This window comes from Colletotrichum scovillei (assembly GCF_011075155.1).
Source record: "Colletotrichum scovillei strain TJNH1 chromosome Unknown Contig00005, whole genome shotgun sequence".
Classification (NCBI taxonomy): Eukaryota; Fungi; Ascomycota; class Sordariomycetes; order Glomerellales; family Glomerellaceae; genus Colletotrichum; species Colletotrichum scovillei.
Window position 1 is genome coordinate 997937 of NW_023336263.1, and position 23454 is coordinate 1021390.

Genomic DNA, 23454 nt, shown 5'->3' on the forward strand with positions numbered 1-23454 from the left:
GAGTTGAAGCACATTTGCAAATGAGGACGTAGGGACTTTGAGTTTGAGTTTGTTCGGATTTAATATTTACTTGATAAAATTAGAGAGATTGCTAAACCCGAACACCTGAGCCATGCAATGAACGACTGTTGCCCAAATATATGGGATATCATTAAGTTTTGTACTGTGCCGTCATCCAAAACTTGGGATGCGGACCGTACCGGACGCTTCCACCGTAACCTCGCTATTGCTATCACTGGCTCTTTTCTTAAATAAAGGCAGCGGTAGATATTGAATGGTCTCGGTTGTGACACTCGGCGTGTTGGCCGGAGGATGGTAGGAAAGGAGTGTGGGCGAGAAGACACCGCTGCTAGCTGTGCTTGCAACGCTTGTTTCAGAAATCGAGCTCTCCGTGGTGCTGGCGAAGCTCTTTCGATGGTTCATCTCTGGGTCGGGCTCGACCTGTTGGTGGCCTCGGATCCAGTGAAGCCAATCCAGAATGGGAGTATGTAGGCCCTCGGGCATCGTGCTCTCAGGGCTGTGAGAAGAAATGTTGGTACGAGACCTTGCTGACTTTGCTGACTTTTGAGATCCGGGAGTACGAATGATGGTTCTTCGAGCGACGTCTCTGCGGCCGTGCCATAGCATGGATGACACGGTACTTCGAGAAGCCCGAGATAAAGCGCGAGTAGGCGTCTTGGGTGTGCGGAATCCGGAGAAGACACTTGGTGTAGAGTTGCCGCTGCGGGATGAGCGAGTTGGCCATCTGAAGATGCGGATAGGCGATGGCTCTGGGATTGGAGGTGGCGGAGGGAAGCCAAATGTCCCAGTGCCTGCTAGAGATTGAACGTATTGTTGTGCTTGTGCGTATGAGAAGGGAGATGCTGCGTATGGGTTTGTTCTCGGTGTGTCCTGCATTTGAGGCGACATCGGCGGTTGGGAAGGAGGCTGATAGCCGGGTTCGGGGTGTTGAATGGTAAATTCGTCTTCGTTGGAGACCGTACGATTATCAGTCATTTCAGTGAAGCTTTGGTCGACATGATCGCGGAAAGGCGAGGCCGGACCGTACTCGTTGCTAGGACTCTCGAGGGCGACGGCTTCATGAAGATGGCGGGCTGCTTTCCTTCTCCGACGATAGCACCAGAATATCAAGAGAGAAAGTCCCATGAGTACCACGATGCCCACTGCGTATCAGTCAGTATCAAAAAAGGCAACACGTATGAGCAAAGCTGTAGGGATGCACTTACGCACGACTCCAGTGGCGACCAATGGCCCTTGACTGCTCGATGATGATGTATTCTCGTAATTCGGCGAAGGCGTTTGCGTAGCATTGGTCACGCCAGATCTTGTACTTGATGCGCCCCCCGCTCCAACCCCGGTCACGCTCGTTCCTGTTGCCTCTGGTGTGACCGTCTGGGATAACACTGGTGATGAAGCTGCATTCTCAGCGGCTACTGGGACAGTCGTAGCAGCTGCAGCAGGCGTTGACGAAGTAGCAGCTGTAGCGCTTGAAGATGAACTTGAAGCTGCTGGAGGACTTGCTGCTGCAACTGTTGTTGACGATGCCTGGGCTGCCTGCTGCGATGTCGTCGCTGCCGCTGCTGGTGCCTGAGCGACTGATGTCGTAGCAGCTTGCTGCTGATCCTGCTTCGTCGTTGCTGCCGGTGATGCAGCTGGTTGTTGTGCGGCCGGTGTTGTTGCAGCTACAGGAGAGGCGGCAGCTGTTGTTGCAGCCGGCGCAGCGGCAGCTTGTGTCGTTGCCGCTGCCGCTGGTGTACCCTCTGCTTGGACATTCCCCTGAGTTGTCGTCGCCGGCGACGACAATACTTGACTGACGATGGCGCCGGGTGTGCCGAGAATATCTCCAATTAGGCCCCGGTTGAGAAGTTTCCCCGCGATTCTGTACCACCTGCCGTGGATTTCTTGATCAACCATGGTGCATTATTATCCAGGTCCTGCTGTCTTGTTGTGTAGGTATTTACTAGTATGTTGTAGGGTCGTATGTTGATATGCAATTGCTGCTTCAAGCGACAGTCCGCAAACGCCCGCTTGAAGTCTCAAATGCTCCTGTCATGCAGTTGTGTAAGAAAAGCTAGAATTGAAAAAGAAGCACCTCAAACGAAGGTAGGCCCCGATCACGAACGAATGACTGGAGTGAGAGGGAGGTGAAAACACAACAAGTAGGATCAGAAGCCTCTCAGCCCGCAGGCGATTGCGAGAGTGAGGGTATTAGAGACAGCCACCCCTCGACCCGCAGGCCGTAGGGGAAGGGAGAGGTTCGAGGTCAATGCGGATATGAGGATTGCACTAGCTGTGATGAGGAGGTCCGAGCCTTGTCGTTCACTCGCCTCCTCTAGACTGAAAAGGGCACAGCTCCAAGAATTCCCACGGTCAAAGCTACGGACCTTTACCCCATCACCCAGGAACGCTCCCGCCAGTTTCTTTTCTGCGGCTGGCGGGTAGGCGGCCTCGAAGGTTAGCGCAATCGGCTGCGAGACGCGGCGGCCTCTTATGATACAGCTAGCGGTTACATCGGAAGAGTGGCGTTTGTTGTTTGCTGAGGACGAGAGGCGCTAATCGACGCCAACTGTCCATGCGGCTTTGGTGCCTATTCCCTTACGGGTTCGACAAAAGGTCTTCATTTGATAAGTCTGGTGGAATTTCCACCTCCTTCAGACGTCTTGAGTCGGAACAAGAGTTGAAAGGGGGTATCGTTAAATGATGTCTTGGAATCCAGAGACACGATCGACGCGTCTTGACCACCGTGTGGTGGTGCGTCCCGACGTTGAAGAAACTTGAAAGAGATTTGATATGCTTATGGTTGTTTCTGTCTCAGCTAAGCCTTAAGCATACAAGATCTCGCTGCAGGGAGCAAAAAACATCCGTTATCTGGCATTTCACATGTGCATGCATACGTCTTCCTGACTCCCCTCCCCTGGACGCACGGATGATGCGACGCGGGCATGGGAGTGTTCATCCCATCCGTGTCCGCACATCATCCCGTCTTCTCGCTCTTGGTGCTGACCACTCCAGGGTCTTAGCTTCTCTCGAGAAGTCCGAGGGTTCGGTTGCGACCCCTGTTAGTTATCGCGGTGACACAACATTTACTCTGACCTGACAGTACACCTGACAGACTGTCAAGGGCGTTAGGCGTGGCGTGCGGTGGGTTGCGAAGCGGAGCATATTCTGCCCGTAGAACCCTTCATGTGTCGATCGAGTGGCGCCTGTCTGCGGTCTCTTTCTATGGGGCAGCCATCGTCTTAGTCTCAGAAGGGACTGTTTTGCGAATACATGGAGTCGCGAGATGGAATCAGTTTGACCGTACGGAGTATTTACGCGATAAACCCCGCCGTGGTCCACTCGAGACTGCTTCCTGAGCAATCGGACCTTACTCGTGGCTTTCTGTCTTTGGTGAGGTGGATTTGGGAAAGCCGAATGTCGATGCCGATGCCGGTGCCAACAGCTCTCGCATTTGTTCCTATGCCTTGGTATGTTCGTTTCATGGTATGTCTGCTGATCTTGATAGGTGAACTGACGCGTATCTAGTCGTGTCTGAACTGTCGCTGTCGCTAGTGTATCTGGTGCGAATTTTGCATGGACTGCAACCTTCAAACCAGCTTCTATGCAATTAAGATCGCTGGTGGCAACTACAAGTCTTGCCGATCGATCAGAGCTAGACGATGTCTGAGTAAACGTGCCCATATGAACGATAAGTTATGAAGGGCTCTGTAAAAAAGCAGTCCTTTCGTTGAAGGATGTCTTCGACATCAACAACGAATGAAATGCGGGAGCTTCTCGCTGTATGGTCGAACTGGCAACAATCTGACTTTCCTACCTCGTACTTAGCACTGTGTTTTATACAGTAGATCATCTCCAATCTATCTCCAATACTGCTTGAGACTTGATTTTCCAGCAATACAATGATGAACCCATGCCGGGCAGCGTAAGCAGAGCGTCGCACGCATATGCGTGCCGTTACTCATCCTCACATCTACGAGCCAATGAGATTGCTCTCATTTGTGAGAGGACGGAATGATTGCGGCGGTCAGGTTAAGAACAATTGGCTATATAACAGTGTGTGATTTCTGGATGGCGGTGAAGCAGGCTTACTCTGTGTTATCTCTGAATTTCAAAATGGCGGTCTCGATACTTGCACTGAGCGTGGCAGGCGCACTTGTCGCGTTCTTCCTCATACGTCCTCGCCTCCAGGCCTCCAAGTCCAACATCGACTTTCCTCCAGGACCTCCTACCATACCATTCCTCGGTAACCTCCATCAAATACCGTTGACGAAACCATTCATTCAGTTCGCGGCATGGAGCCGCACGTACGGATCGCACGGCCTCGTCGGCCTGTCACTCGGACCCAGCAACAAAGCCGTCGTCCTCAACACCTGGCAATCCGTGCGCGATCTCCTCGATCAACGCGGGGCCCTCTACTCGTCCCGGCCGTACGTGCCTATCGTGGAATACGTGCTACCCCCGCCCGGTGACATCCATCTCGTCTTTTTGCGGTATGGTCCCAAGTGGAGGAAGGAGAGGAAGACAATCACGGACTTCTTGAAGGACGAAAAAGTTGATAAGCTTTTGCTGTTGCAAGATGCTGAATCGTCACAAATGATGCATGAGCTGCTGTGTAATCCTGCTCATTACCACGACCACATTTTGCGGTACTTTGGCGCCATCATCATGTCAAGCGTCTTTGGCACCCGTGGAAAGGATTTCAGCGATGAGGGAAAGATCAAGAAGTTCTTCGAATGCCAAGCGGAGTGGGCAGGAATGCTGGATCAGGGAGCTGTTCCCCCATTCGATGTGCTGCCATTTCTGAAATATGTCCCGGATTTCCTGACGCCCTGGCGAGGTTGGAAACTTAGAGCTGCAGACCTCAAGTTGAAACAGAACGGATTGTATCACGACCTTTTCGAGGAAGCCAAAGCACGCATCAGTCAGGGGAAGGCTGAAGACAGCTTCGTAGCAGGGCTTTTGCGTGATAACGAAAAAGAAGGCTACAGCGACCTTGATTTGGAGTACATCGCCGGCTTTTTGATGGAGGGAGGCTCGGACACAACTGCCGGTGCTTTTGAAACATTTGTTTTGGCAATGGCTGCGTATCCCGATATCCAGAAAAGAGCTCAAGCAGAAGTGGATGCAGTATTTGGCGAGGGTGGTATACGTGCTGAACGTCTAAATGCAGAAACATTGCCCTATATCAAGGCTTGTTTCCTCGAGGTCAGTCTCATTCAACTTGTTGCATTTGACTATGTCCGCCGATCTAACTGGCTCTGAAGACTCTCAGATGGCGACCAGGGTTTCCCATGGCTATCCCTCACGCAACAACTCGCGACGACGTTTACGAGGGCTACAACATCCCCGCTGAGACTACCATTCTCATGAACATCTGGGCTATCAACCATGATTCAGACGAGTTCGAGGATCCGGACACTTTCGAACCGGATCGATTCATGAAGGATCCACTGGGTGTCAAGAGTCGCGATAAATCCAAGGCGGAAGCTGAAGATCAATCGCGGCGGCCGACTTACAGCTTCGGGGCCGGAAGAAGGATCTGCGCCGGTCAGCGCATGGCTGAGAACAGCATGTTGATGACCATGTCCAAGCTACTTTGGTGCTTTGACGTCGTGGCGGGGGATACGATGCCGGATACTTCGATGCAGACTGCTTTCAAAGATGCGATCCTGACTGGGCCAAAGGCTTTTGATGTCAGCTTCAAAGTGCGTGGCGAGGATCGGCAGAAGCATCTTGTTGAGAAATGGACAAAGGCAGACGCATGGCTGAAGAGGTTTGAGTGACTAGACTGCAGTATGCCAACAGTTTGATATGATTGTTAAATGTTATGCCGGAAGAAAGTCGCCGGGGTTGCCATTGACTTTCGATGGCGTCGAATTCCGCCGAAGGCAGTGAACCTGGATGGAGCAAGGAATTCTCCATTGAAATAAAGTCTAATTCCGGTATGCAGATCAAAGAAGCTAGACTCGCTCTAGATTGTGCATATCGAAAGATTTCCGAGAGCTCTAGGGACGTCTTTTTCTTCTTGAGAGGATGATATACGATTGCTGCTGCTTTCATCCCAAAGACCAAGGGCGGCCGCGGAGGAGTTCTTTTTCTTTTCTTGTCCGCTGAACATTAGCATTGCTTTAGGTTGGGGATCCAAAGGCCATGTCTCATTATAGTTTGCGGAGGTATGGAGGCCCAGACCAACACCACGCCGACTATCGCCGGTTCCGGCATTCCACACATGGCTTGTGGCCCGACCACGCTTCTCGCCGCATTTCCCATTAGAATTCCATCCAGATCTGGCTATTTCCCGTGGAACCGGATGCCACGTTTTCGTATGTCTCGGCGCCACGAGCCTCTTAGACATTCAGCTGAGCCTCAGCTGCGGTATAGCTGATGGGCGTATTCTAAATGCGATTTCAAGGTTTTCGAGATAAATTATTGCACTTGAAGGTTTGCAGATCGAATCTCGTTAAATACCGGCCAGAACCACGTTGCATCAGCATCTAGTCATCTCTCCATCAAGCTCATCATCTCTATCATCTTCATCATGAAAATGCACTTCTCTACCTCTCTAGCCATCTTGGCTCTGTTGGAGTTCGCCGCAGCGGCAACATGCCCCACGTCAGGACCTCCAACGTACCCGAAGGCCACGGAAAATAACACCGCCTTCATCCCCTTCATCAACAAGTTCCCTGACATCAACACCACGCCCTCACTTACGTTCACGGTCATGACCAAAGACTTGGAGACGCTTAAAAGGGGGCCGGTGAGCATCAAGTCTGCTGGCATGGACACTGGTTCTACTGGCGTCATGATCGGTGCCGGCGTCCTCGGTTTTGACGAAAAAACACCGTTCAACAAAACCAAGCCGGGAAACGAATATCTGTCCTCCAGCGGTAGACTGTGGCAAGGCTACTGGGTCGATGCGAACCTCACTTTCCCCGCAATGGTGGATGAGCGCACGATCGGCGAAGATGTCGTTGCCACTGTTCCTATCCTGATCGTCACCGAAGCCAGTATCTGCCGCGCATGGAAGACCCAGGGCTCCTGCACGGAAGCGCAGAAGTCCAACATCACAATGTACCCCAAGGATATCCACTACATGGGTGTCGGTTTTGGTAGATGGAGCAGTGAGCAGCCCGATGCCCTGCCTGATAAGGTGTCCTTGATCAACATCGCGTCTATCGGCGGTCGACCTGTGAAGAGTACGATTCACCAGGGCTATGTCCTGGGCAAAGATGGCGTCGAGGTTGGTCTCACGAGCGAGAATACTGAAGGATTCTGCAAGACGCAGCTCGATGTCCGATCCGGATCCAACTCCACCATCGACTGGAACATGGTGAACATGGCAATCAAAGTTAACGACTCGCCCTATGACCATGGCCCGGCCCTTTTCGATACTGGTATTCCCCAGGCGTTCCTTCGGGTAAACAAAGACGTTAGATCGCACTTCAAAAACGTCACATCCAAGGCTATCAAGACACACCCTCAGGTTGCTGCGAAGGGAACCGTTGTGGTGGTTCACATTCCCAACGAAAAGAACCCGATTGCGACATACAACGTCACTGCCCAGGGTGCGGGTAAGCCCAACCCTGCGACAATGCAGCCGTCGGGATTCGTTCTGGAGGATCCACCCGTGGCACCCAACGTGCCCTTTATCAACACTGGCAGGATGTTCTACAACGGCTTCGACGCCCTCTTCGATTCCGCTTGTGGCTGGTTTGGGTTGGCGGAGCTTGAAGAGACTAGCGCGAAGAGAGTCAAGAGGGCTACTTGCCCGTCCTAAGATTGAGGAAGAGGTGTCTTGATTTAGTCTGTTAGAGCAATGTCCGAGCTAGGTTTCCACCACAAAGTAGTAATCAATTCCACTGAATATTTGTTCAAGTTGCATTTCATCCTGTGAATGAAGTTGTGCAGAGCTCTTTATGGCGTCCAAGCGGAAGCCCCAGATCTGCCACTTCATATCAAATGAACGGGGTAGTACGCTTGGCCAATTGTTGACTAGTCACGCTGCGGCTACGATCATCCACGCACGGGGATGATATTCGTGAAACTAGACTCTTCAACCAATTAGGGCCTCGAAAGTCGATTATCAACGACCTTCGTTCTCATCGAACTCCGTCCGAGGGACCCTAGGACTACCTTTCAGCAGTTCCAAGCCTTCTGGAAAATCCCTGATCCTTCCGTCATCGTCCCACAGAGCAGCGAGGACCTGGCGCTGCCCCTTCCACGGCTTGCGGGAGTGCATCACGGCGTAGTTCTGTGGGGAACGCCTCTCGTGTCAGCCACATCGTGCTAGCGTCACAAATCCGAGGGGCAAATACTCACATCAAGAAGCACCAGATCTCCCTTCTGCCACTCGACATCTACGGCACCCTCTTCCGCGAGTTTCAGCAGCAGGTCCAAGTCCTCAACATCGATGGGCGTATCGTCGCCGTATGTCGGGGGAGGATGATACGACCCGTCATCGCCGCGGAAGGGAGGTCGCGTCGCACCATGATGGCGACTACGGCCCCAGGCGGAGGTGACATTGCCGAAGAATACGGTTGCCCCTGTAGGATCATGAATGCGAACGGCTTCGCCATTGTGTCAGTCTTTGGTCTAGTGAGGCTTTTGGTCTAGAGCCCACGAAAGGATTCCTTCTCAACTTACCAGGGACAATGTGTGTCACGCTCAAGCTACCGTCGTCGTGCCACTCGAATCGGTTGCTGTGGCGTCGGACTTCAGCCTCGATCTTGCGCCGGGCCGTGACTTCGTCATCTTCGTCCCTGACCTCCTGACCGTAAGCGCCACGAACGCTCGTCCCGGTGTTGGAGACGAGTGGCTTGGTCGTGTAGCGATATACGTATTTCACGCCCTTGTTCAGAAGGTTCGAGAGGAACTGAGGCTTGAGACGTGACAACTCATGAGCAATGTAGATAGCCGAGGTGATGGGTGTGGCGCCGCCTGCCTTGTGGTTAGTGCTGAGGCTCGCAACTAGCTATGCTATGAATCAGAGCATACCGGATTCTGGAATTTGGAGTGCACTGAAAGTTAGCCACGATGGGTTGATTGTGGACCAACCATATTCGCTATGAGGCCAAATTGGCAGTTCTGGCGGACTACCTCACGTCAGTCCACCTTCTTTCATGGAAGTCGAATAACAAGACAGCGCTTTGCTATCGGGTATTTGAGTAGAGATCGACTCTGGGAGTCGCTTGCATCTTTGCTACTTACCCTTCGTTTGCTGTCTTAACATTAGGAGCCAGAATGGTTCGCAGTGGCGGGCGTCCAACCTCTACATGAGGACGAAAGCCAAATGCGTGCGCGACTTTACTATAGTCATGAGGTGTCTCTATCGGGAGACCACGAATAAGAATCGCTCCCCCGTGTTCTTTGATCAGGCCGCTCAGATTCCCAGATTGGGCGAAATTCTCGATAGCGTCAATGCTTTCGGAGAGACCGAGGGTCTTACTTGCTTTAAGTCCGAGAGGAAAGCTTGCCGACCACGGCAGCCCAAAGTCGGCGGTGTCCTGCTGGCCGGGGACATCAAAAGCCTCAAAAGGCGACGAAGGCAACGCGTTGCGAACTTGAAATCTTTGTTCTGGGCTCCCAACAGAGGTTTTGAGGGTTTGGTCTACTGCAATTGCGGCCATGGTAGGTGGTTGACTAGAATCAATATCGGAGTCTCCAAGAAAGATAAAAGCTGGAAACCAGAGGAAAGATGATGGCTCTAGCACGTCGCATGCTCTTCTGCGGAAGCGGTTTATTAAAGCGCGGCTCTCGATCCTTCCTGGCTTGCAGGAATCTTCGATCCTTGGACCCGGTTGGAGGTTGGTCCCGCATGACGTGATGAGAGCTTGCCGGCGTCAAAATGTTGACGCGGAGCCGATAACGGTGGGCAATCTCTAACAGCAAGAACAGTTCCCCGATTTCGGATAACCGCATTCTCATTAAGCCAGCTACAAGAGCTGGGAAGATGTCTCATAATGATACTGGTAGTTTTCCTTCCGAAAAAGACTTTGCTGCTTTTACCTTTCCTTCGCCACATTATCAGTGAAGAAAACAATAACTTCCAGGTTATTTGAGGTCAGCGTCTGCACATCGACAACTTGTCCGACCATATGATATCAAAGAAAACGCATGTAGAGCACTGAAACGGTGCGCAAAGCCCTCTGTGATTGGGGCTTGCTGAGAATTTGTTCGAAAATACTGAACGGGAACAACGGGGTTCAACTACGCCATCGCGTACCGGCATGTCGTGATTGATCAGGTATGCCTAAGCTCCCCAACTAGAGACTTCGGAGGTGTGGGGCTTTGTCTAGTAACAACATTGGGACAATCCTATAGCACAATATAATTCTACCTGATCACTATATCAATACGGATTAGGCTTTGACCTAGACCATGGCAACGTCGTACGTTGAGCCATAGTTCAATCTACTAGAAAACTACCTTAGTCTTGTAAAGCTTGTGCAAACGTTCATACATGCCGTGGACTCGGTAAACAGTCAACATTCATGGCGTAGCCAATGCGACTCAAGTATAAGAAAACTCTCTAGAGATATCGACCGTGTGAACGACGGAATATTTCGAGAGATGTCTGTTGCAGAAACTATAAGTTAGAACTGAGTCAAGACTGTGCTGTGCCTCCAGCCTTTAGAATACCTGAACTCCGTCCATCTCACCTCGGGGCATCAAATATACGGTTCCTAATAGAACATAGGTAAGTGAGAGTAGACAACCTGGCATTTCCTTTCATCGAAAATCTCCCAAAAGGTGTGAGTAATTTGCATAGTGTCTCCTGCAGCCTCATGGTAATTGGAGGCTTACTAGAGTTACACGTAGCTCATAACAGGTACGGATGATGATCATAATCATGGAAATTGAGAATAGGCCACTTGTCATGACACTGAAACCTTATATCGGACCTTACGGGAGCTGATTACGCCCGCTGCATGGACGACTCAGGTCTCAAGCTCGGTTTCGCTTTCCGATACGAGTCCGTGAACCCCGACATTGATGGGGCTGTGAAATCCATCACACCTCGGGAGTCATGGCCTGCCAAAACTCTAATCATACAGTCATATCAAAGCTCGAACCAACTCATTCATACGCCCAGAATAGAGTTAAAGTAGAACTGATTGAGTGTTTACTTTAGATTAAGTCGACAATGAAAGCCCCATTTACATTTCACTTTGACGTTTGAGTAGCTGCGTATGAGAGTGAGGAGGAATGGCTTTACATAATTTGGTTTGATTGATGGTATATAAGCCATCAGATGGCCGCCTTCCAGAGTACATATGATCCTATTATCCCCAACTCAAGCAACTAAGATCTGTCTACTATTCCGTTCTGTCAAACTAGCCCAACATGCGCTTCAACTTCGCCTCCGTCGCCGTGACCGCTCTGGCCTTCTTCTCGCAATAAGCCTTGGCACAAGAGGCTTGCAAGAGCACGGCAGACTGCATCCAAAACTGCGGTGGCTTTGCGGACAAGTTGTGCCGGTGAGTCGTCCAGTTGATGTTCTTGACAACACATTGGCAACCTGAGCTAACCAATCTTCATGTCAAAGTCTTCCCGGCAATATCTGCGAGTGTGTTCCGTACTAGACGTCAGAATATTCCTACGGAAGATCAAAATTCAGATAGCATCTCTGAGATTCCGATGCCAGAATCAAGGAGCTGGAGGATGTCATGTGTTGGTGTCCAGTGCATTTGACGCATTTAGAAAGCTTCTGAGGAGGCCTGTACATCAAGCGTTGACATTACATCAATGTGATTCTATCGTTCAATCACCATCTGCGACATTACAGTATGTTTGAATTCTCACGAGATTTTGACAGCAATTGGTCAATACGACGAGAGTGTCACGCATTCTTTGTAACCTCCCTGAGGGCTGCTGAATCGCTTGTGAAGTCTTCTGCGTGCCCCAACTAAAGAGTCCCCTCGCTGTATTGCATCTCAAAACCGACAGGATAAGATACTAGTAATCTTTGAGCAAGCCCAGAGTGCTTAAGATACCAGATTTCCTTCCGAAGGTTCCCCACGTGAGGATGTTGTGCGCGTTGTTCTGCATGCCTCCATGGATGTCACGATGCCCTCGTTCCAGCACATACGACCATACCCATTGGAAAATTCGGGATCCCGTCCGCTCTCCCATAGACAAGCCAATGAGGGCCGGATTAGTAGCTGGGTCGGTGACGACCAGCGAATACCTGGTGTTGTATGTTTTTGATTTTGTTGAATTTGGATCCGGTGTCTGTGGCTCCGCTGGAGGGGGACGTGTGTTGGGTCTTTCTATTTTCAAGCCTATACAAACTCCGAAGACTTCAGAGTGGCGGCTTGAGTATGGATAAGCGCATTTTGCTCTTCATGTTGAGAATTTGAAAGCCTCAGTCCATGGCTGTGATAGATATTGTGCGTACTTGGACGTAGAGGGGCCGGCGTTGCGGCTTGCTGATGTTTTTAGAAATTTGCACAATTATAACGCCTAGATTGTGCAGCTTACTCGGAACTTTGAAGGTCTGTGAGTGAAAGGATAGGCTCTTATGCTTGAAATGAGAAGACAACACAAGCAAGCTTCAACAGCATACTCTTTGCATGTCCCCTAGGTGTAGCGAATCGTTGCTGAACGCACTCGCTAACAAGTATTAGTATGAACGCCGGGAATAAGTATCATACCGCATTCTTACCTTTTTCATAACCCAGAGAGCATGTTATTGAGAATCTTTGTGATCTAGGTGATAGCTTTGGGTCGACACCTGAGCACGAGCGTCTGACCTATCATCCCGTCTATCGAAGACCCAAGCCCCCGACCTCTCACCAGCTCAACCCAATAACAAATTCAGGCGGAGAAAACATTTGACGGCGTTGACTCCACTCTGTCGAAGGACGTCTCGGGTCAGGCCCATGTCGTCCTGCTCTTGTCCCCACCAGACAAGGTCGTATCCCGGCCCGACCCTTTAGAATGCCCCCCTATTCAGGACGCATGAAGCCAGGATAACTTCGAATAAAATCGAGGGATCGTCCCGCCACTGGGCTCGAACCCCGTCTTTGCTCACTCTTCTTGAAGCTGAGATCTGTCGCACTTTGCCGTCAAATAGGAAACACGACGGGGAAACCTGGCGCCGTTCTCTCCAGCATACGACGATCGTAAACATCCACTTTAGTCGCCGAGACATGTTCCGTATATGCGCTCCTATCATTATTGTAGGCACTGAGGTGCCCAATGACGGATTAGAAGGCAGTGAAGGGTCCAGGTAGACGATTAGGTAGGGGCGGTAGTCAGGCGGTTTGGGCCTGTATGGACAGACCCTTCCAACCACTTACACCGACTGAGGGATCACGGGCTCTGCACACAAACTTCCCCTCCTACACACGCGCAGTAGACCAACCGACCTATTGACCTCGTCGCAACCGAAAGGTCTGACCTGCCTACGTGTATACCAACACCCAATGAGCCAATATATTGGGCAAATGCTGAGCGAAGCGGGCCAGGTGGGATACGCCCACAAATATGGCAAACCTGACCCCGGTCCGACTCTCTGCATGTCTGTGTGCATGTACGCAAGGCATGCTTCAACAAGTAAGGCGTAAGTCCAGCCGCTGCCAGCCTGTTCAACTACTTGAAACCTGCAGATTCAATTGGAATGGAGCAATCCAGCCACCACGACTTACGGAGCCAGTGATGGGGCCACACGCCAACATACATGTACAGTTGGTTGTTGCTTTTTACTTCCTGGACTCCGGGTGTTGGAACGACATGATCGTCGTGTGGAGCATCTGGGAAATCTTGCCCGTTTATGTGCATGGGAGAGTTGTTTTCGGTTCTTCTTGCATGATGAAAGCTCAGCTCGGACTGGCTCCCAAAAGAAACCCAATCGCTGCTGCAGGTCTTTCCAGGCCGACTTTAAAAGGCCATCTCCCACCACGAGAGCCAAATGACCTGATAGCGAGATTCACCAGCCGTTTCCCGATTTCTACTCAAACCTACAACAGATTTCTCTCAAGCTCGCCAACCCTTCAGCCATTAATTATCCAAACCCTTCTTCCCCCTTCGAAAAAGAGTCAAAGCCATGGCTACCGGAGCTGCCAATACCTCCACGCCAGACCTTGTTGGCTGGGTCGCGGGCCCGGAGACCCGCGGCACGCTTACGCTTGTCTGGAGCTGCGTGATCACAATCTTCGCCTGCACGTGGACTGTGCTTCACCTCAACGTACCCGCACGAGATGAGCACTGGTTTCCAGTATTGCTACGGAAAGTGAAGTGGATGGCTATCAATATCCTTTTTCCGGAGTTCATTTTCGCGAAAGGCGTTTGCGATTTGCGACTTGCGCTTGAGGAACTTCGTAAATTTGATGAGAGCGAACAAGAAAGGAAACCTACCAATGAACATCTTCTCTCCGAATGGACCGCGGCTGGTACGGATGGCGTCTATTCTGCTGAAACCAAATGGTCCTGGGAATTTAAGTACACTCCATGGGCGCGGTGGCTATATCAGCTACTACGACTAAAGCCTCCGCCTCAAAGCCCAGATCAAAAGCCCTTTCCACCGCGTTTTTCGACATTTGGTCCCTTCTTCCGTTCCAAGGCCAAGTCATCTGAAACACGAAATGATACTGAAGCCCAAGATCATCCTCATCTCTACGTCCGTGAGCTTGCAGCCATTCCAACTTCCCCATCGAACCCGGCGGATGTCACGAGCGTCCAACAAGGCCGGGCATCCGGGCATAGCAAGTCTTTGAGAGCTTCTTCTACAGCTTCTCCAATTGCACGCGAAGAACTAAGCGAATCTCAACCACCAGAGGAAGCCAGGCAATACACGGATCGACGTGCATATGTTCAGCAATGGACCGTAGTACACTCCTACTACGCCCAGATGGGAGGAATTCAGTACCACGACGTGTACAGTCAGGATACTTATTGGCGCTGTTTGACGGCATCCATGCTGACGACGCGATGTAAAATAGTAGGCGACACTACAGAACATCTTTTCGATCGCCTTATCCTAGCGGAACAAGATATCAAAGATAAGAGCAAGGCAGATTGGGTTTTGAAAGGAATCGCTGTTGCCCAGGTCTTATGGCTCATTTTGAGTATAATTGTCCGCAGCATCCTGCATCTTCCGATTACCCAGCTTGAAATTGCAACGATTTCATTTGCTACTATGGCCATCCTTAGCTATATGGTCAACTGGTGGAAACCAAAAGACGTTTCCCGAGCCACAGTCCTCCCACAGCCAGTTTGGTTTATGCATCAGAATCCGGTAACCGATCAACCAGCGGCCGATGCACAATCATTCGTTTCACGGCTTTGGTCACCGAAAAAGGCGCGAAAGGAAGCTAAGGAACTCGATACCAAACTACTAAGAGTTCCAAATGATCTCGTATGGATGAATGGCGAAAGTCCACTTTTATTCATTCTGATGGCTGTCTCCTCCCTTGGCTTTGGTGGTTTACATTGCCTGGCCTGGAATTTTGAGTTTCCTTCCACAGCCGAGCTACTTTGTTGGAGGATTGCGAGCATCCTCTCAGCCGCGTTACCTACGATTACCTTGGCGATCAGCCTTGTTCTTCATTTTCTAGCTACTGACTACACGGACTTTCGGCTTGTATCGATACTTTTAGGTAAGCTCAAGCCTATGGAAGGGCTTACGCCAGATATTTGGGAATACATACTGGATCCTCATTGGAGACAGTGGAGTTCTGCCGCGAAACGCTTCCTTTCAGAGAACCCGACCGGATCGAGAAACTGGGATGAGGAACCATCCGTTGAGACAATCGAGAAGTACGGAAGCCCCGAGTCTACATATAAGAACTTTTACTTTATGAGCGAATTCCCATCGGCTTTGTTTGGATTCTGGGATAGCTGGCAAAGAGCTCGGAAAGAAACTCCGCCTGTAGCCCGCACCCTCTTGGATCGATGGGTGCAAATTGGCGATTGAATGGAGCGGGACTCGGAAAACGCTGAGGAGTTGAGCTTTTGGCAGGATTATGAGAACTATGTCAGGAGAACACATGGCATTCGCGACCCGGAGACAGCTGACCATGACTGGATTACCTTTACACTAAGAGCTTACAAGGAGGCGAAAGAAGAAGGTGTTTGGTGGCACGAGTTTAGTGGGTTGCTCGATAAGGCATCACTTTATTTGACAATTGTCAGTGGTGTCATCTATACAGTTGCCCGCTTGATCATCCTCATTCTTCTATTTACCTGCCTAAGGGAAACACCAGCGGATGTATATAGGGTAACACCGTGGATCAACTTCCTACCAAATATCTCTTAAATATAATACAATATTCTAGGAAGGCATGTCGGCGTAAAGAACACCTGGCTAAACAAGCAACCTCAGCTTTAAACTCAGCAAGGAATTAGTAACGGGGCTAAAATACACACTTTCTTCTTTTAACGAAAACAACGTCTAAACGCAGTATCGTATAAAATTACTTGATAAGAAGCTAGGTCTCTATGTGTACTATCCAAAGTGAAAAAACAAAGTTGTGCCCTAGTATTCCTTACTAAAACTAGGGCCTACTTTGTTGAACTAGTGAGCTTTGGTAGTATCGTCTAGTCTAGCGTTAACTAGCTTAACCTAAGCTTCCGCCCTTTTCTAAATTCAACCCAAAGACGAGCTTTGAAGGAGATATCATGATACGGTGCTAACTTAACGCTACTGTAGAACGTCTGGGCGTCTTGTGGTTATGCTCTTGTACCGGCCAGAAAAGGTCGCCTGGCGGGAACGGAACCGGAGGCCCGATCCTTGAGCAGATATCTGACTCAGCTGAACTCAAAGAGCTTATATGTTTTATTATCAGATTGGAAGTCTAATTCGACCTCGCGGTAGCGCAGGGGCTACTTATTAATCATATAGTTAATTACTACAGCCTATTTAACTTATAGTTAGAATCTCCTTTTTATATATACGTAGTAGAATTATATAGTTAATTAACTTATTATTATATTAACCTACGGTTTAAACTAATTAATTAATATCCTTATAATAAAGATACTAATACTAATTAATAATTAATTTTTATTATTATAAATTAATAAGGTATTTTATACGTAAACGAGACGACTTTTTAAATAAAATATAATAAAAGAATTATATTATCTAGTTTTATAAAAATAAATAATAAAAATAAATCTTTATAATAGAACAAAGTAAAGGGATTATAGCCTTTAACTACTTATAAAAAGTCGACGTTTATTATATTAAAAAACCTTTATTAATTAATAGAAATATTAAAATAACCGAGCTATTATTATCGACTTTATATAACTTTTTATTACCTAATTTATTATAACTAGCCCATAATTAAAAAGATAACCTTATAATAAAAGAATTACTTATATAACGATTATTTATTTAATTAACTTATATAATAAATAAGCCTTACTATATAATATAAAAAAAACTATATAAATAATAAAAAAATCTTTAAAGTATAGAAAATAATTAAATTTTATTTTTATTTTTATTAATATTTAGTTTTATATAAAAGTTATAAAGCAGGGGTTTATTATTATAAAAATTTTATAAATATAATCTCAGAAGCTTATAATTTAGATAATCCTTTTATAACCCCTTTAATTACTCTTAAAATATTATTATAAAATATTATATAAAAATACTATGAAAAAGAAAAAGGGATTTAGAAATTATAATAATTATAGAGCTTAGTAATTATAAAACTTCGAAATAAATTAACTAATTTTTAATACTAACGTTTTAAATATTTTTTAATTTTAATAAAATTAAAAAAAGGTTATAATAATTATTAAAAAAAAAATCTTTTAAAAGGCTTTTAAAAGCTCATATATTATTTTACTAAATAAAATTACTAATTTTAAAAAATAAGAAATAAAATACTAATAATAATAATTTATTTAATATTTAATATACGTATATACTTTTAAGTTTTAATTTAAAAAGAAACGCTACAATTAAAATATTATTAAACTATTTATAAATTTATTTTTAATACTAATTAATTAAGGAAATAAAAAAGACTATAATAAATAATTATATTAATTAAGAACTAATATTAATAAGATAAAATATAAAAAGCGAAAAAATAAAAGATTTTAAATTTTAATAAATTTAATAAATAATAATAGCGCGCTAATATTATAACTAACGAGTAGTTTTAAAATAACCCTATTAAAATTAAATACACTAGTTTTAATAAATAAGAGTACGAGCTAGGTATAACGAGGAGTAAATTAGTATATAATATAAAAAAAGATCTTTATTTTAAATAATTAAATTATAATTAATCTAGAGTATTAAAAACGTAAGTATATAAAAAATTAATAACCTTAGTAATAAGTAAATTAATATAATATTAATATATATTATAAAAATTTATATTTAAAAAGGATTTAAAAAGTAACCCCTATTTTATAAAATCGCTAATAATTTAAATAATTAGAAAAATGAGTAGTTTATTAATATTAATCTAAATATTATAAAGAAGGTTAATAAATTTTTATTACTAAAGTATTTTATTAACATAAGGGTAAAATAAAGAGCTTATAAAACGCTCGCTATAATAGTTATTACTAATAAATTTATATTATAAGATTAGTACTAAGTTAATAAAATAGTATTAAAATATAATAAGTTTAATAAAAAAGTAAACTAACTAAACTTTTTATTAAAAATTATTAATAATAATATATTAATACTAGTTATAGTACGGGCTAGGGGGATTATTTTTAATAAGTAATTAATAATAATTTTATTAATTTTTATAACTAGTTTAATAATATTATTAATACGTAATGTTACGGCCAGCTAGTCGTAGTGAGTATGTTAGCAGAAGTTGAGGCTGCGATAACTAAGTAAACAGTGTCGTAGTCGTGGATAGCTTCCCTGAAGCTATGTCTGTAAATCGTAAGGTGGGTAAGGCTTCGGTGATCAATCGTAGTCTTGTCAGAAGGGGTTCTCAGTGAAGATAGCTGAAAGCGATCGTAAGATCTGATACTAAGTTGATTGCTGAAGAAGCTATGGAAGTCTGTCCTTGTGCCCGGCTCAAGTCCACACTATATACAAGTCTCGTTCCTGAACATATTCTTTGTCCGTATGTTTACCCAACGGTTCCCGTGTTCTGAACATACGGGTTCCGTATCGTGAAAGGACGGACCCCGTATCTCGAACGTACGGAGTTCCTTATCTCTTATCGTCACGTGACTTGTCCCATAGTTCTTCCGTCCCGAGAGGAGTCGCCCTGAGTTCGTGTTCCCGCATATATGGTGTGGTAGCCGCCGTAGGTCCTGTGGGGCAGGCCCTGGCCTTGTCATGCGTGTTGGGTCGTAACATCAGCTCCTCCTCTCAAAGGTCTAGTCCTCTAGGCCTATAAGTAGGTCCCTTGTTCCCAGGTTGGGGAATCATCAAGCTTGCCTTTCTAGCGCAATGTGCTGACACGATGTCAGGTCGTGTTGAAAAACGTTCTTTGAAAAACACTATCTCGAAACTTCGGTCGGCTTGTGACGACGTGTTTGATCGTTTTGGTTCTAGCGACGTTATGCCCTGCACTCGTGTTTTCGCGCCAAACGTCCATGTCGGATGGCTGATGGCGCAAAACGTGCCAAGGCTGCAAAAACCTGAAGCGTTCTTGCGATGGTCTCGTTGTGGCATCGAGTCGTTCGTGCTTCCGCCGTTGTTCCGGTTTCTTAGGCTGACTATTTCGTAGTGCAACGGCTGAGTGACCAGCGTCAAGAATGGGAAGAGAAGGAGGAGCAGGCTAGCGACGCCTTGCTCGATCTTCATGGAAAACTGGCTCGGATACAGTCAGAGGTTGCTGAGGCAGCGGGCCGTCTTGCTCGTATCCGGGCGATCCGAAAGAAAGTGAAGGAGAGGCATGTGGAAACTTTTGCTCGTGGTATGCAGGAGTTGGAAGAAGAGGATGGTGTTCTTCCTGCGCTGGATGCTCACGAGCGGTGGGTCGAGCGATCTCCAGGCTGCTGGCGTTTCTAATGATGCCGACTGGCCTTCTTTCGGGATTGGCGACGAGTTCGCGTCCCTGGGGCCGTTGGTGTCGTCTTCTGGTAATCCTCGAGAAGCTGTCGAGAGTTCTGGAGGTTCGTGACGGGTTCCCATGTGTTTTCCTCGTGTCCGTAGTTTTTCCATTTGATTAAGAATTCTTTTGTTTCGTTCCTGACTCTATGGTCGATGATTTTTCGACTTCGTATTCTGGTTCATTGGGTTCCACGATGATGCAATCTTCTGTGTGTGAGCCCTTAGGTGCTGGTTCGAGAAGTGAAATGTGAAAGACTGGATGACACTTCATCGTGTCTGGTAGTCTCAACTTGTAGTTGACGTTTGAGACTTTCTGAATGATTTCGAAAGGTCCGAGCTTTTGTAGTCCAGTTTGTCGCTTGGTCGTTTTGTTTTGATGTTGCGGCGAAGGAGGTAGGCTATCTCCCTCTTCCAAGGTTGGTCCTCCAATCCTTGATCTATTCGCGTTTTTCTTCATGCGTTGACGTACAAGCTCGAGATCCAAAGATGCTTTCTTCTGGATTTCTTTGAGTTTTGCCACGCTGGCCACTGCTTTAACAGCTTGTGGTCCTTGTCGTGCTTCTCCGTACACTGTTGGCTGATATCCGTAGTTCAAGTAGAACGGGATTCTCTTGTGCTTTCGCCAACTGCACTGTTGTATGCGAATTGGGCCATTGGTAACAATGTTACCCAGTTGTTCTGATCGTAGTTCACATAACAACGGAGGTATGTCTCGAGAATCTGGTTGATTCTTTCTGTCTGTCCATCGGTCTGCGGGTGGAAAGAGGTTGACAGTTTGTGATCTGTACCAAGTTGCGAGATCAGGGATCTCCAAAACTTTGAAGTAAACAGAGAGCCTCTGTCAGAGATAATTTCCTTCGGCGTACCGTGGTTGGCAACAACGATTTTGAGGAACGTGTACGCTAACTCCTCTGCGCTGCTGGCCTCTTTGTAAGGTATAAAGTGGGCGAACTTGGTGAGTCGATCGACTATAACCAAGATGCTGTCGTACCATACGTTCGTGAGTGGTTCTTTGGACTTTGGTAGTTTGACGATAAAGTCCCATGAGATTGATTGCCATGCTTCCGTTGGTGGTTGCAATGGTTGCAGCTCGCCATAGGGCTTGTGCGGGCTGTTCTTGCTTTTCTTGCAGGTCGCACAGTCCTTAATTGCTTCCGCAATTTCTGCGCGTGTGGCGGATTTGTCGTAGTGCTGGCGAATCCGTTTCCACGTTTTGGTAACTCCTTGGTGACCGTGTGCAGGTGTGTGAATTTCCATGATGAGCTCAGGGTCATCCTTCCAGTCGGGCTGGTACTGATCCTTCTGGCTATCATAAGAAGCTTCGTAGTTGGTACAAGGCTACCGTCTTCTTCTTGTTTGAGGATAACCTGTGTCTCCTCGGGGACCGTGACTTCGTGGTCGGGTCTTCTGCTGAGAGCGTCTGCTCTGCTGTTTTCTGAACCTTTCCGATAAATGATTCGGAAGTTGTATTCAGATAGGAACTCGCTCCATCTGACTTGTCGTTTGTTCAGGTTCTTGTTTGTCGTGAAGTTCGCGAGATTCTTGTGGTCTGTGTAGACTGTGACTTCATGCTTGGTTCCGGATAACTGTGGTCTCCATTCTCGAAATGCTTCGATGATGGCCATCAGTTCTTTGTCGTGGATTTGCCAATTCAATTCTGCTCCGTGAAATGCTTTGGAGTACAACATGGGTGAAGCTTTCCTTGTTCGTCTCGTTGTCCCAAGACCGCTCCCATGGCGAAGTCTGAGGCGTCAGTCTCGACTTCAAAGGGCTTCCGGGGTCTGGAATTCTGGTAACTGGTTCCGAGACGACCATATTTTTGACCGTGAATGCTTCTTCGCACTTGGGATCCCAAATGAATGGGGCATCCTTTCGTGTCAAGTTGTTGAGAGGTCTGACGATGTTGGCATAGTCCTTGAGAAATCGTCGATAGAAGTTGACGAATCCCAAGAATCCTTGTACGTCCTTGACGTTCTGCGGTGTAGGCCAGTCCCTGACTGCTTCCACCTTTGATGCTTGCATGTGGATTTGTCCTGGCGTGATGGTGTATCCGAGGAAGTCTACCTTCTGTACGTGAAACTCGCACTTGGAGGGTTCGGCGTACAGTTTGGCATCCTGAGTTTCTGAAATACCATGTGGACATGCTCCTTGTGTGTTTCGAGGTCGGGAGAGAAGATGAGAACATCATCAATGTAGACAACAACAAAGATGTCAACGAACTCCGGAGTACGTGGTTGACCATCGTTTAAGGTTGAGAGCATTGGTAAGTCCGAAGGGCATGACGAGGTACTCGAAGAGTCCTCTGCGAGTCCGAAATGCCGTCTTCCACTCGTCTCCTTCCTTGATTCGAATCTGGTTGAATGCTTCCTTGAGATCTATCGCGGTGAACCAGTTGGCTCCGTGAAGTAGGTCTCTGAGCTCAGTGATGAGGGGTAAAGGATAGCAATTCTTCTTCGTGATTTCGTTGAGTTTCCTGTAGTCGATAACTGGTCTCGATTTTCCTCCTTTCTTTGGTACGAAGAATAAGGGAATCCTGCGGGGATTTCGAAGGTCGAATATGTCCTTTTCGAGCTTCTCGTCGATGTACTCGTCGAGATAGTCTTGTTCTTCTTGATTCATAGGGTATATTGGATAGAACCGGGTTGCGTTCCTTCTTTGAGTTCGATTTCCATATCCCAGCTGCTGTGTTCTGGTAACCCTGTTTCTTCAGGTTCCATGAATAGTTTCGTGTATATCCTACTCCTCGGGTATAGTCTGGAGTCGTTGCGATCCTCGATCGTCGGTACCGGGTGCGAACATCCTGTCGTCTTCTATCGTCCTGATGAAGGCTATGTATCGTGTTTGTTCTTGTTCTTCAGGTGTTGCTTGAAATCCGTTTGAACCCTTTTTCTTAGGTCGTTCAGTGACTGGATTTTCCCATAGGACCTGGCCAGTGGTCCAATCTATCCGTGGGTTGTGTTTTCGTAACCACGAGATTCCTAGGATGACGTCGATGTCTCCAATCTCCGTGATGTCGTACTGTAGTTGTTCTTGTTGATCGTTGATATATGTCGAAAGGTGTACGGTCTCTCGATTGACATATCCGTCATCATAGTCAACTCTTTCTCCTTCTACCGTTTGTAGTTTGTATGGATTGTCCTTCCATACCCATGGTAGGTCGAGTTTGTTCATTACTCTTGGTGATATGAAACTTCCTTGTGCGCCGCTGTCGATTATAGCGCGCAGTCTGTGTCCGTGTATTTCGAGTTTGACCCATAGGTGTGCGTCGTTGCACTGTCTGGTTGCACATAGGAACTTGTCTTCGATTTTCGCCTTCGTCGTTCCTTTGCGATTGGCCTTCCTAGTTTTTGACAGTCTGTTTCTCAGTCGTGCTTCTTGTTCAATTTGTTCCTCCTCGTTCCCTCCAGGCTTGGGATTTGGGAACGTAGTGGATCTGACAATGGTCGTGTCTACATTCG

At 47.1% G+C, this 23454-nt stretch overlaps 5 protein-coding genes and 1 further gene across 5 annotated transcripts; 3 read left to right on the top strand and 3 right to left on the bottom strand.

Annotated features, from left to right (window-relative positions):
- Positions 1 to 171: 171 nt before the first annotated feature.
- On the bottom strand, positions 172 to 897 carry HER10_EVM0002396 (uncharacterized protein; the record flags this gene model as incomplete). The annotated part of the gene is made up of 1 exon (XM_035472109.1): positions 172 to 897. The coding sequence occupies one exon, from the start codon at positions 895 to 897 to the stop codon at positions 172 to 174; it is 726 nt and encodes a 241-aa protein (XP_035333785.1).
- Positions 898 to 1423: 526 nt separating this feature from the next.
- Positions 1424 to 1914, bottom strand: HER10_EVM0013113.
- Positions 1915 to 4113: 2199 nt separating this feature from the next.
- On the top strand, positions 4114 to 5783 carry HER10_EVM0001861 (cytochrome P450; the record flags this gene model as incomplete). Its single annotated transcript, XM_035471596.1, has 2 exons — positions 4114 to 5205; positions 5265 to 5783. 2 exons carry the CDS (start codon positions 4114 to 4116, stop codon positions 5781 to 5783), a joined length of 1611 nt encoding a protein of 536 aa, XP_035333758.1.
- A 755-nt stretch (positions 5784 to 6538) lies between these two features.
- On the top strand, positions 6539 to 7840 carry HER10_EVM0011957 (uncharacterized protein; the record flags this gene model as incomplete). The annotated part of the gene is made up of 1 exon (XM_035481364.1): positions 6539 to 7840. The coding sequence occupies one exon, from the start codon at positions 6539 to 6541 to the stop codon at positions 7775 to 7777; it is 1239 nt and encodes a 412-aa protein (XP_035334455.1). The 3' UTR covers positions 7778 to 7840.
- A 243-nt stretch (positions 7841 to 8083) lies between these two features.
- HER10_EVM0008216 (taurine catabolism dioxygenase) lies at positions 8084 to 9626 on the bottom strand (the record flags this gene model as incomplete). The annotated part of the gene is made up of 5 exons (XM_035477747.1): positions 8084 to 8251; positions 8320 to 8567; positions 8644 to 8937; positions 8995 to 9092; positions 9208 to 9626. The coding sequence occupies 5 exons, from the start codon at positions 9624 to 9626 to the stop codon at positions 8084 to 8086; spliced, it is 1227 nt and encodes a 408-aa protein (XP_035334174.1).
- A 4421-nt stretch (positions 9627 to 14047) lies between these two features.
- On the top strand, positions 14048 to 15916 carry HER10_EVM0001595 (uncharacterized protein; the record flags this gene model as incomplete). The annotated part of the gene is made up of 1 exon (XM_035471339.1): positions 14048 to 15916. One exon carries the CDS (start codon positions 14048 to 14050, stop codon positions 15914 to 15916), a length of 1869 nt encoding a protein of 622 aa, XP_035333736.1.
- Between the last annotated feature and the right edge of the window lie 7538 nt (positions 15917 to 23454).